Consider the following 12,637-nt stretch of genomic DNA (forward strand, 5'->3'; position numbering starts at 1 on the left):
TCTCATTATTTATACAACACAGAAGAGCTCCCCACAGCTTCACTGTCAGGCACTAATGAGATTCAGTTCTTTGTAATGTTGTAAAAATCATGCAAAACCGAGGAAAGAGATGAACTTACTGCTTTTTTTTGCATTCAGTTGCTCGGTCTACGCTGAAGTCTGGGAGCCTGATGAATCCTTCTGCTTTTTCAGCCTGCAATTAAACAAACAAAAAATCAATATTTGAAATCATCTCATCAGCCAGTTGACAAACTACCAGACTCCAATGCTCAAAGACAAGTGTATGCTCATCACCATGGGGACAGGATAACACCCAATGTTTCAGCTGATATTTTGGACCAAGAAATTTTCCTATACCAGTTGCTACTTCTTCAAGTACTGGACGCTAGAAAGCCATGGCTCCTGCCTGTACAAGTGGCTGTGGTACACAATTTGTTCTACAATCCCAGATATCAAAGCATCTGAAAGAGGAAGGATCTTCAGCTCCTACAACAGTGCTGAGACAGATTCCTCCTCTTTTTCATCTCAAAGCATTTGTATCAGTGCACCTTTACCTAATATTCAGGATTAAATCACAAGCATAACCCAGAGTCCAAAATTGTCAGGGGTTTGGATCAAATCAGAACTAAAACCAGGAAGGAGGTGGAGGTACCCAATCACTTTGCAGCCATCAGTGACACCACTATTTCTTTCAATAAAGAAGCAACTTAGTGCATGGAGCAAGCAAAAGGAATCCTGAGAACCTCAGCTCTAAAAACAGAAGCCCCTCGAAAGAAACAGATGATGTAAGAGAGGATGAGTAAGGCCACCCATCACTCCTCTGACAAATTTTCAGGCATAGTTCAGGAGCTAGCAAAAGCCAGGCAGATTTTAAAATCATGTTATTTAGGTATAGTCACCCCACTCCAGACAGGAGAGAGTTTACTGAGCGCCTCTGTTACAGGTCAGCTTGACTCTGCATCAGAGAATAGCTCCAGCAAAACAGAAGTTACCAATTAGCCTCAAATCCCTGTTCTAGCTGCCTGTAGCTGAAACATCTTCCTTTACTACATCTATCTACATCAACCTGACCAGCTGCAACAAGACTGGGGCTTCTCCTAAGAGCAGCAATAATATAGGCAAAAGTCTGCAGCACACAATGTCAGGGGAAAACTGTGCTCTCATAATGCCAAAAGCATTCATTTCTGAGGCACTCTTTTGCTGCTCTCAGCCTTTGTCCTTGGACACATTCTAACTCTGAAAATGCACACCGAGTTAAAACACACAAAGCATGCACAACAATTACTAGGAGGATAAAAGAAGGTAACTGACAGCATCTCAAGTCTCATTATGTATGAATATGAACAGACTATAAAAAGATGTTCACCGAGACAAGTCTCTGAGATTCACGCTTGGAACCATGAATCTCTGAGCACAGAAATATGGATACAGAATGGATATTTCAGTGGGTGGCTTCCCTGCATGGATGCATAACTGTTCTTTGGTGTACAATAAATCAAGCCTTAGCCATCATTTCTGCAGTTTATGCATATTAAACATTCACATGGGAGGCTTATGTCTTGCATTTTCACTAACAAATGGTTTTGCCTGCTCCAGGACAAAACAAAATCAAAACAAACAAACAGAAGCTGGACAAACAAAAACCTAAACAAAACCAACCAACCAAAAACAACAATGGGCAAAAAACCCAAACCAGAATAGCTCAGCAGTGTTGCAGGGGGAGGAAAAAAAGTTTATTAGCAGCTGGACTAAAAAAAAAAAAAAAAAAAACAACTCTGATTTTGCAATGTGGCTTCATTTGTATCATTGGATGTTAGGATTTGGAAGGGACACAAAGAGATCATCGAGTCCAACCCCCCTGCCAGAGCAGGACAATCCTATCTAACACAGAGCACAGAGGAACACATCCAGACAGGCTTCACTTGAAAGGCTCCAGAGAAGGAGACTCCACAACCTCCCTGGGGAGCCTGTGCCAGTGTTCTGGGACCCTTCCAGTAAAGAAGTTCCCTCTTGTGTTGAGGCAGAACCTATTTTGCTGCAACTTACACCCATTGCTCTTTGTCATGTCCCAGGGAGCAGCGAGCAGAGCCTGTCCCCCCCTCCTGGCAGCCTTCAGATACTTATAAACATTTATCAAATCCCCTCTAAGTCTTCTCCAGACCAAGCAGCCCCAGGTCCCTCAGCCTCACCCCATCGGCCATGCCCTCCAGTCCCCTCATCATCCTCGTAGCCCTCTGCTGGACCCTCTCCAGCAGATCCCTGTCCGTCTTCAACTGGGGAGCCCAAAACTGAACACAGTATTCGAGATGAGATCAAGAAGTGCTTATTTGCTGTTGTGCATTTTTCACTCTCTGTGATGATATTTGTATCTGTCAAACTTGTTTAAAGCTTGGTTTGAGAGGCTTTTCTCCATTTTTCACTCAAAAAGCAATTCAAACATGGTTGTGACACATAATTTATGCATCCAGTTTATGAAACATTAATGCATGAATCAGATGAACGAGGCTAGTGTTCATTTTAGCTTGTCTCAAAACATTGTCTAAGTGTTGTGGCTTTAGGAGGTTTCAATATTTAACGTGAATGCAATGATAAACTGCAAATATCTGCTTATTATGGAAGAACCTCAGTCCATAATTTTGGGTATTCCTCGTGACTTCACCACAGTGTTTCAGTGCTGCCCCCAGAAGATCTCATGGATGTTGAAGGAACAGTTCAGTCCTCAAGCCCTTTTTTAACGTGTGTGGGTTTTTTTGAGGTTTTTGCTGGGGCGTTTGTTTGGTTTTTGCCTCTGCCCAGTACATCTCTAGAACCGTGGATAACTTGTTCAAGATACTGGACCAAAGCCCTCAGTGCAATCGGCTGACATAAATGCCTTTTTATCACCCATGTAAGCAGCTACTGAAACACAATGGTGAAAGGTTTCTGTTTTAAAAGACTGCAATTATACAGCTTCTGGCAAAGCTGACGGAGTGAAGACCAATTTAAATACAGTAAATGGGGGGGTGGGAACAACAAAGATAAGTAGTGACAGTAGATCACAGCCTGCAACCCTTTGGTTATATATTTATTTTCAGCTTAATCCCCATGACAACCATCCTTAACATCTCCTATAAAGCTGTATTTCAGCTCTATTTGGAAAAGCAGCTAAACTACTCTACAGGCCACTAAGACAGGGGCATTTAGTCCTCTCTGCCTTTCCAGCCAACGCTAGCCAACACAACAAGTAACAAGCACAGAGAGCCAGGAGTCTGGGATTACAAGTGATAATCCTCCCCCTCCACCTGTCTTCCTATGCAGGAGTACCAATTCTCTCCAGGGCTTCAGTGTGAGAACTGAAGCAGCTAAAGAGGAAAGCAGGATCTCATGTTATCCTCTGTAAACACTCATCTTCAAGGCAAGAGCCTGCAGAAAACAGTACCCAAAAGAGGGAACCAAACGCTAATGAAAAGCAGGAGTTCAAGCAGTCTGGTGTTCCTGAATGCACCCAGAAAGTCCAACTGCTTGTATTGATTCCCTGACATATTTTGTGTTTCCACTGCAAAACCAGTCCTGTGTTTCTTGCTAGTCCAAAGAACTTCCCCTTTCCAGGCAGGGACTGCATCCATGCCACAAAGAAAAGTTTACCTGAGTTTGTCTCGTGTGTTATCCATGTTGTATAGAAATAGCAGTCATAGCTGGGAGGAGATTGCAGAGTAGACCACCCAAGCATGCTGAGATCGCTGGGGCTTTCCTGACTTCCCCACTTCTAGTACCCCAGCTAATCAGTCAGAAGCTAACTTGGATTTGCCATTGTGCTCTGGTTTGCCTTGACTCTCACAGTGCCTGATCTGCTCTGGCTGACCCTTCTTAGAATTTTATGTTCTTCTCTTTTGAGGCTGTGGCTTTCACAACACACTTTATATGACATTGGAGCAACTACCATATGTAAATGTCACAGGGGTCCTGTGTTGCTTGCCAATCTGCCTTATGTGAAAGGCTCAGACCAGACAAATTAGAGTCACAGAAACATCCAGAGATTCGGAGGTACCTGAGGACAAACTTCACCAAGAGCAAAAGGTCAGCTGAGGTTACCTACCTAAGCACAGGACAATGCACATCTCTGTGCAAATTCCACCCACTCTCTATTTTCTCCATCTCCATTAGAAAATTAAGGTGAGGGCCAGCACCCTGTTGCTATGCTACAGTTGTCGCTGTCTGGTAAATTACAGTTTCCACACAGCCACAAATGAAACATGCTCATTTGTCACAAGAACGAAACTGATCAGACAAAGCAGCCAGCATGCCTCTGCTCCTTTGATTTCAGCAGCACTCCTCCACCACCACCGTTTGCTTCAGCCTCAATAAGAGGACCTGCCGTGGGAAGCTTCAAACACATGAGAAGCTGGACTCCTCTTTCGACACAACTATGAAGGTAAGATTTTCATCTTGGATGCCCTGTTGGGACCAAGCATTAAGTCCATTGAAGCTAGTGCAAGTGCAGACAGTATTAAAGTCAGGTCAGACAGGAAAAAGAAGTACTGAGTAAGCAAGTGAATATGTCACTGCTGGTTTCATTTCATCAATCTAGAAGTAAAAATGTCTGTGAAAACACAATGAGTCTAATTCATTTCAAATATGACTCTGATCATGGCCCTGATCTCAGCAATTTGAATAAAATTATCTTAACCAAGGACATCTCCTTTCCATCCCATACCCAGTAGTCAACTGCCAGTCTGCAAACGTTGCCTGAATCTTCAGTTATGCAGAGGCAGCACTTAAAGTTGTCCAAAGAAACCTCTGGGTTTTAACGTGGAATAGGGTGTAAGAGTCAGCATAAGATGAAAGCAAAGAGGTGCTAGTAGATAGTGTGCATACAAGAACTGTGATAGATGAGAAGTCAGGGCTGCCATAAGCCTGCAGCATTTTGAAGCCATATTAAATACATTGAAATGAGGCTGTCACCCTTCTTCAGCCTTGTTCATTTGGGCACAGTCAGTGACAGCCAGAAAGCAGCAAGAGGCTCAAATGATAAGTTCCATGAAATGATGAGCGCTGTCTTGGAGTACTGTGGTCAGCACGACCATGGTTTCTTTGGATCCCAAGAGGACTTTGCATCTCTCCACCACCACCTTTCTCTTACAGGAAGGAAAACTTTGCCTGGTCTTCTCTTGCATTATTTCCTCACAGCTCAATTGCTCCCCCGAATTCCTTTCTGACACTTCCCGTGTCAGCTCACCTTTCTTAGGACTGCTTGACCAGAAGTACAGCTGCAAACAGTGATTTAGAACAGGCAATGCCAGTAAGGTTTGGCAGGGTATTGATATTGCTGTTGAGTGTATCTGCCAGGCCATCTCTTTCAAGCAGAGATACTGTAAACATTGGAAAAACAAGCCCTTTTATCTATTTATTTCTACTTTTTCTATTTCCTTTCTCTTCCTCTCACTCTCATGTTTGACTTGGTCACAAAAGGAAGCTAAATCAGACTACAATACCACAAAAAGAAAACACCAAACCAGAGCCCCTGACAAGCAGAGTCATTTTCACATTTGACCCCAAAAAAACCCAGCTAATATCATCTTTAAATGCCAGTCAAGGCCTGTTTAAACAAGCCCAATGTCGTGTTCACAACATGAGTAAAGTTTTGGTTAGGGGGTTGGGATCTTTCAATAATTAATACTATTTTATTTGACCTTGAAGCAGTAAGAAACATTTTCAGTGAGGGTAGCTGTAATAGAACAAAGTGGAAGCAATTCAGATTGCATTTAAATTATCAGAATGTTCTAAGAATTAATAAGGGTTTCTTTAAGTTTTCACTTTTTCTGGGCCTGATTTTACATACTGATTTTCAAAGCACCCATTTGCATTTAGGAAACCTGATGCCCATCCACAACTTTACGCTGAAGCTGCTGGATTTCAGCCTCTGTCGTTGCTTGCATTCCCTAAACCCTCTGTGCACTGCAGGTCTGACCTCTGTCACTTCATCACTTGAACATCAGAGGAACTTTTTTTAGAAGCAAGAGTGCAAGACAGCAAAGTTAAGGGAATAATTATGACACTCTTTCTGCCCAAGCAAGCTGAACCAGTTGTTCCTTATAACTCACTGCCTCTTTGCACTTAGCCATAATCTTTCATCAAAAGACTTAGTTTGGAATTTTCTCTATGCCTCCTACACTTTGTCAGTTTCTATTTCCTATTTATTCAGTCGATTCATGGCCTGATGTTCTTCTTTCTCTCAGGTTACTTCCTACTCATACTCTAAGTGGAAAAGGCTACTTGGGATGGCTGTGCTCGAAGAGAAACACTATTTATACTGATTGTCATAAGGAAAGCTCATCCTCTGAACAGAAATCTGGACCTTGAATTCAAAACACTGTATTATCATGCAAATTTGGCTGCTAGCATCAACTCATTCGAGCAGGGACTTAAAAATTAGTAAATATGAAAACCTTTAATTACAATGCTCTGGATGAGACATCAGCAAATCAAGAGTTTAAAAAGGAAAAAAAAATCACCAGCTGACAGTGCTCATACCATAGCTCTACCACTGCAAAGTCAGGGGAAAGAAAGACAGACAGATAGAAAGGAAATAAAAGATAAGCAGATAAACAAACAGCAAATAAACGGATTAAGCTCACTGAGGGAAGGGGTGGAGAGAGAAGCCAGAGGGAGACTTCTGAAAATTAAACGAATTTGAAGTGAAGAAATGTTCATGTTTTGGATCTTGATAGGGAGTGTCTGAAAAATACTCAACCCAGGAAAAGCTTTCCCAAATTGAAATGTCAGCAGTGCCTGCAAAGGGCAGCTCTTTAAAGGGCAGAACAGACAGCAAGTTAGCATTTCACAAATAGTCACTGAGCGAGAAAACACAGAGTCTTCTGCATGTTTCCCCTTCACAGAGACACTTCCCAGATCACAAGAAATGTCAGTGCTGAGAAACAAACCCAGCCACTTGTACATCTCCAGAGTACATTGGAATCGTGACCTTAGCTCTCTTTCTCTCAGCCCCAGCAGATGCACTTTGTCTGGCACCCAGAGCTGGATGGACATTGTACTCACCAGCTGACTGCTGTACCAATACAGAGATGACTCCTTGAGCACACACCAGAACTTTTTCCATTTGTTGCCAATGAAAGCTCCCTTCTCCTTCTTTTTATACAGCCATCCTTGGCAATCGGCTTGCCCCAGCTCTTTGCACGATATCCTCCGTCGGCTCATTATAAAGAACCCTGTGCCATCAAAAATAACAGTGTTCTGCTTGTTTAAAAGTACATTACCAGAACAGATATTGCTGCCAGTTAAAGATATCAACCTATTTAGGAATCTCAGCAAGTCATCCAAGCATAGCTTGGGAATTTACTTAGAAGTCATTCAGTTCTGTAATGGCCGTGGCAGCCACAGACGTTCATTTAAAGTGCATTCTGATGTGCAGAAACAAACCAGCAAGCTATAGATAATGCAGATGCTAATTAATGCCAAGATAACCATACATAAGTTTTTGTAAATTAAAGAGATATCCTTTGATCTTAAGACAAGCATGCATATATTTCCTTTCACACAGCTGCACTGGAAAGAATGCATCTATTTAAGTCAGCTAGAGAAAACTATGAAGCCAAGTACACGAAAATCGCTAGTGTGTGTGCGTGTGTGTGCAGGCAGCTGATTCTGCCTCACTGATTTCCAGCTTTGAGTCAATTAACATACCACAAAGATTCAGTCCAAAGGAACAGCCCGTTGTCATTTTCCTCAGAATCAGTGGAGTTATAAAGCAGCCTTCCACCAGCTGAGGAGCAGTATAAAAATCTCACCCTCACAAGAATAAGACATGCTAAGAAATTAACAAAAGAGGAACCCAGAAGAGAAGAGAGAAAAAAACAATCTCTCATTACCTTGACTTTTCTTTTTTGCCTTCTGACGCAAGGGAACCTGTATGAAATGCAGGAAGGAAAGAAAGGAGGAAATTTCAGATTGTGTTGCAACATTTGTGTAGAAAGGGGAGGGGGAAGCTAGAGAAGGACGTGGTGGTGATGCTGGTGGTATATGCAGGATGGAAACACATAACCCACTCACTGCTGAAGGGATGTTAGCAGCTGAAGCATAAAACGTGTTAATTAAAATTGATGTCTATCTAGTTGAGCAAGAGCAAACGTAACTCTGTTATACATGTGCCTATCTACTAGAGCTTCCTGTTTCACACCCACAGGCAGCTTCTGCTTTGCTACACTTGCCCAAATTGTATCCTGAGTTTGGAAGTTAAAAAATAAAAGTTAGAACTCAAATATTTCAGTACTTCATTGCAGCCCATAAGGGGGATTCACAAACATAGGGAGATTAAAAACATACGTCAAGTGTCTGACTGTTCTTGATCTCATTCTAAGAAATCCTGAGGAAAAAAAAAAGGATTCTCCACTTCTATTCAATTTTTACTTACTGCAGAGTGTATATTTCTGCCTATGTTAAGAATTTTGTGGTATTTCTTAAAATACAAAATAAAATTCACACTTATCTGGCAAATTATCCAAACATAAATATGCCAGATTTTTTGCCATGCCATATATGAGTTTTAATCACTGCAAAAATAACAGAGCTTAATTGTATTTCCTCATTTACACATAAACTCCTCGAAAATAAAACTAAAGCAGATGAGTACAGCCAAAAAAAAAAGGTCATTAGCAATGTAAGGTCTGGGTTTTGGAGCATGTTCTCCTCAGACAAGCTGTTTCGCTCTGTGGTTGTGGACAAAGCAGTTGAAAACATTGACACAACTTTGCATCTCTAGCATGGGAACAAAAGCATTCACCTCCTATTTTAAGGAAGGTTTTGAAGGCTCCGTATGATAAAGTGGAATATGATTGAATACCCTTGGCCTCAATGTTGCTATGCAAAGCTGGTAGCTATCTGATCCACTGCAGCGCTACGCTATGCACATTCCTAATGCAGCCCCTCTCCCCTTCCCTGGCCATCCGACTTTTCAGGAAATAAACAGTTCACATTGCTCTTGAAGGGTTTGATGGCTGTCCTCACAGGTGAATTAAAGTGGAGTAAAGCTCCACCATCTGCAAACAGCAACAGAAGAGATGACTGCCACCAGTAATTACAAGAGCTAGAACTTTCTCTAACTAGTGATCTTTGCAGCATGCTCTCAGAGTGCAGAACTGCATACTGCAGCTGTGTACCCATTTGAGATGACCTGAACGACACACTTGTGGGAGGCTTTATCAGGACTTAATTTCAGACCCCTGCTTAATCATCACCTATTCTTTCTTTCTTTTTCTTCCTCCACTTAAAAAAAAACAAACCCAACAAATTCTAGCACTGCCTCCCTCTCCCTCTCAGACTATTCTCCATGACAACAGACAAAGGAAAGCAAGGAGAAAAAAAATATCAGTGTGATTGGAGACTCTACTTTTTCCCCATCCTACATGGACTGCCCTTCGTGTCTTATTCCAATGAAAGTAGTGCTCTAGTTAGGACACATGATGCTAACACATGGACTTAGCGAATCAGTGGGTCACATAATCATAATAAATACATTCTTTTAGAGGTGCCCAAAAGCATGTTAAGAGAAATAAATATGAATCAACTCTCCTCGAGCAAAAAATGTGCAGTGGGGAAGTACCACATCTTTGCCATAATCCTACAGTGGATTAATTTAACCAAAAGTTATGCAAGAAGAGCAGTGCTAAGACAGAATGTGACTCCCTTTAAACAATTGAGGAAGAAATAGATCTTTACATGAAACTTATTGATTATCTAAAGCAAAATAGTATGGTCTATGGTGCACCTGTTAAGAAACAGCTAATATCTATATTACGGAAATAATTTGTTATGGATGGCTTTATATACAGACTGTGTACAGGGTTAACCCTCCAGGGGGAGTGACCTTGAACTAGGTGGTCTTGACCCCTCCCCAGGGGTGGGTCTGAACACTACCAGGTGATGGTTAGTCCACTGCCCCTTCCTGTCTAAAGATCCATAAAAGCAGGGGGACTGCCTGTTCTTCTCCCTCTCTCTGCGCTCCCTGCCTCTGTGCTTGCCAGCATCACCATCCTGCTCCTGATTCTCTTTTTTTTTACCACATAGCCATCACCCACAAGGCAGACAAACCCATTACCATCAAAATCGGGTTGTATTTACACATTTTGTATCTTGTTTTCCCTTCCCTATACCTTTGTAACTTCCCTACCTCAGATACCTTTTCAATTTACTGTTAAACTTGTCTTTTTAACTTCCAAATGGAGTGAGATTCATTTATTTGGCTGTGCTTACCTTTCCTCTCTCTACATCTAATTCCTTTCTTTTGGGAAAGAAGAGAGAAGAGGGAAGGGCACTCTATAAAATTGTTATTTGGTTCTATCACATTTATTTGAGTCTCTGCAAATTTAAATTAGAACCCAGACACTGAGGAAAAATCTGATGACCAAGTTAGAGCGTGGCACAGCAAAAAGAACTTACAAATGTGTATTTATTACTCAACAGCAGTGATAATATCCCCCTGCAAGGTGACATGAATGATGATTCCCCATCTCTTCATATTTTGGGGGAAATTAATGGTGGAAGGATTTCCCTGGATAAATTCAGGGAGAAATCTGTAATAAAATCATTGCTGAGCAAGACTGTGAATTAAGATATATTTCTGGTTTTCTTTGCCAGTATTCCTGAAAGCTAAGATAATTTTTCATTAAATTAATCCTAAACCTGGAATTCAGCATCTTTCAAATGTTTTTAACACTTTTTGGAGCATGACATCATCTTTAAAAAAAGAAGTCTATTCTGCTCTGCACCAGAGCCATCTTTAATGCCAGCATGCACCAATGAAATCTGGTGTTATCCACAAAAGTGTCTTCCCAAATTGTGTTGATTTATGAATAAACAAAAGCAATCTCTTCCTCCACAGCATGAGTGTTTGGATCCAGATACATGTTTTATGGCTCTGTGATCTTTGCACCCTCCCCTCGGGTGCTTACATGCATTAGTAAGCTGCCCTGAGCTTACTCTCCATGCTAAGTAGTGCCAGCTCATTCAATCTTTTCTAATATTTAGGTGCTGGAGTCCCCTACTCATTTTTGTGGGCTGTCATTAACCCCTCTCCAGGATGCCTGTCTTGCGCTGAGGAGCCCAGAACCGAGCACAGTGCTCCAGGTGCACCTTCACCACCAGCACTGGATGAAGGGGACAGGACCTCCCTTCACCTGGCAGCAATACTTTGCGTAATGCAGCCAAGAACATTCTTTGCCTTCTTTGCAACAAGAATATGTTGCTGGCTTATATTCAGTTTGATGAGGCACTTAGTGCCATGGTCTAGTTGATTGGTTAGGGCTGGGTGCTAGGTTGGACTAGATGATCTTGGAGGTCTCTTCCAACCTGGTTGATTCTATGATTCTATGATTCTATGTCCCAGGTATCAGTCAGTATCACAAAATCACAGCATTCCAGGGGTTGGAAAGGACCTCTGGAGATCATCATGTTCAATTTCTCCTCCAGGACAGGTTCACATGAAGAAGGTCACACAGGAATATGTGGAATGGGGGGGTAGAGTTCAAAGGACTAGACAAGCTTTGGCCAGCCATCCGAGACAGCCTGGATGCCAGTCCCTGTCAGACAGAAAGCCTCTCTTGATGGTTCACTTCAGGCCTACATATGGCTGTCCCCCTCACCTATTGTGATGACTTATAATTTCTTCTTGGCAGCCTTGCATGGTTTACAGTTAGGTAAACCAGGTCCATTATTAGTAGGTACACCTGGTTTCTTTTTGGTTTTGAGGACCATCTTGCATCTGCAAGTTCTTAGATGGAGCAGGAGCCTTCCACTTGGTACTGGAAGTCACAAATTCCATCCTTCCCTTTCTTCAGACGTTTTGCTTACTTTGATAGTGGGAGTACTCACTGCCTGCTTCCCCACCGCACGTAGAGACTGAGACACTTCAACTTATTGTATCTCAGATACAATCTGAGATACTTCACTGTCTTCCTTTCATCTTCTTCATTGGTGTGCGACCTGTTTACTTCCTTGTGTAGCTAACTCCACTTGCAGCAGCTCATACAAGACAGCAACTCTCAGCCTGGCGCTTGGAGAACTACATCAATCATCTGAAGTCTGTGCAAAACCCTCTACCTTAGTAGGGACAGCTGGTCCCACATCTAGGGTAAACTGCCCTGTTCCCACCCTGCCTGGGTGGGCTACAGCAGCACAATTTCATCTGAGGCACCTTTACTCCTTCATGCTCTGCTTCACAAATTGCGGAGTCTAGTGGCTGTGCTCTGGGCCTGAATCTTACAAAGACCCTTCCTGAGCACCAGTTAAAAGGTGCTTGATCCTCCCTAACCAGAGAGAGTCTTATCAAAGGCTCCAGTTACTCTGGGTCAAAGGGTAGCTGATCACACTCTTGAGAATCTACCTACTAGAGCTTCCTCAAGCCCATATCCTTGTGGCTCCCCTTATCTTGTCCATGTATGACAGCAAGGGTTTACAAATATGTATTATGGAGGCTATATGTTTCCAACTCCAAAAGGGTGAAATAGGTGTATAGGACTGTTTAGGGGGAAAGAAACAAACTGATCTACAAGTAAAAGCAGGAGCACTAGGCTAGTGCTGAAGACCAAACTATGTCTCTTGACATTTGACTCACAATGCGTGAGTCTAAGAAGGCACCAAAGGCAGT

General features: G+C 42.3%; 1 protein-coding gene across 1 annotated transcript in view; it reads right to left on the bottom strand.

Annotated features, from left to right (window-relative positions):
- IPCEF1 (interaction protein for cytohesin exchange factors 1) overlaps positions 1 to 7,772 on the bottom strand; it is a 47,480-nt gene extending 39,708 nt beyond the window's left edge. The window contains exons 1-3 of the mRNA XM_064169438.1: positions 7,681 to 7,772; positions 7,036 to 7,205; positions 120 to 193 (exon numbers count right to left, since the gene is read on the bottom strand). Coding sequence (XP_064025508.1) covers positions 120 to 193; positions 7,036 to 7,205; positions 7,681 to 7,717 — 281 coding nt within the window. The 5' untranslated portion in view covers positions 7,718 to 7,772. The remainder of the gene's footprint in view (positions 1 to 119; positions 194 to 7,035; positions 7,206 to 7,680) is intronic.
- Positions 7,773 to 12,637: the final 4,865 nt, after the last annotated feature.

The sequence above is a fragment of the Pogoniulus pusillus genome, chromosome 31 (assembly GCF_015220805.1).
Source record: "Pogoniulus pusillus isolate bPogPus1 chromosome 31, bPogPus1.pri, whole genome shotgun sequence".
Classification (NCBI taxonomy): domain Eukaryota; kingdom Metazoa; phylum Chordata; class Aves; order Piciformes; family Lybiidae; genus Pogoniulus; species Pogoniulus pusillus.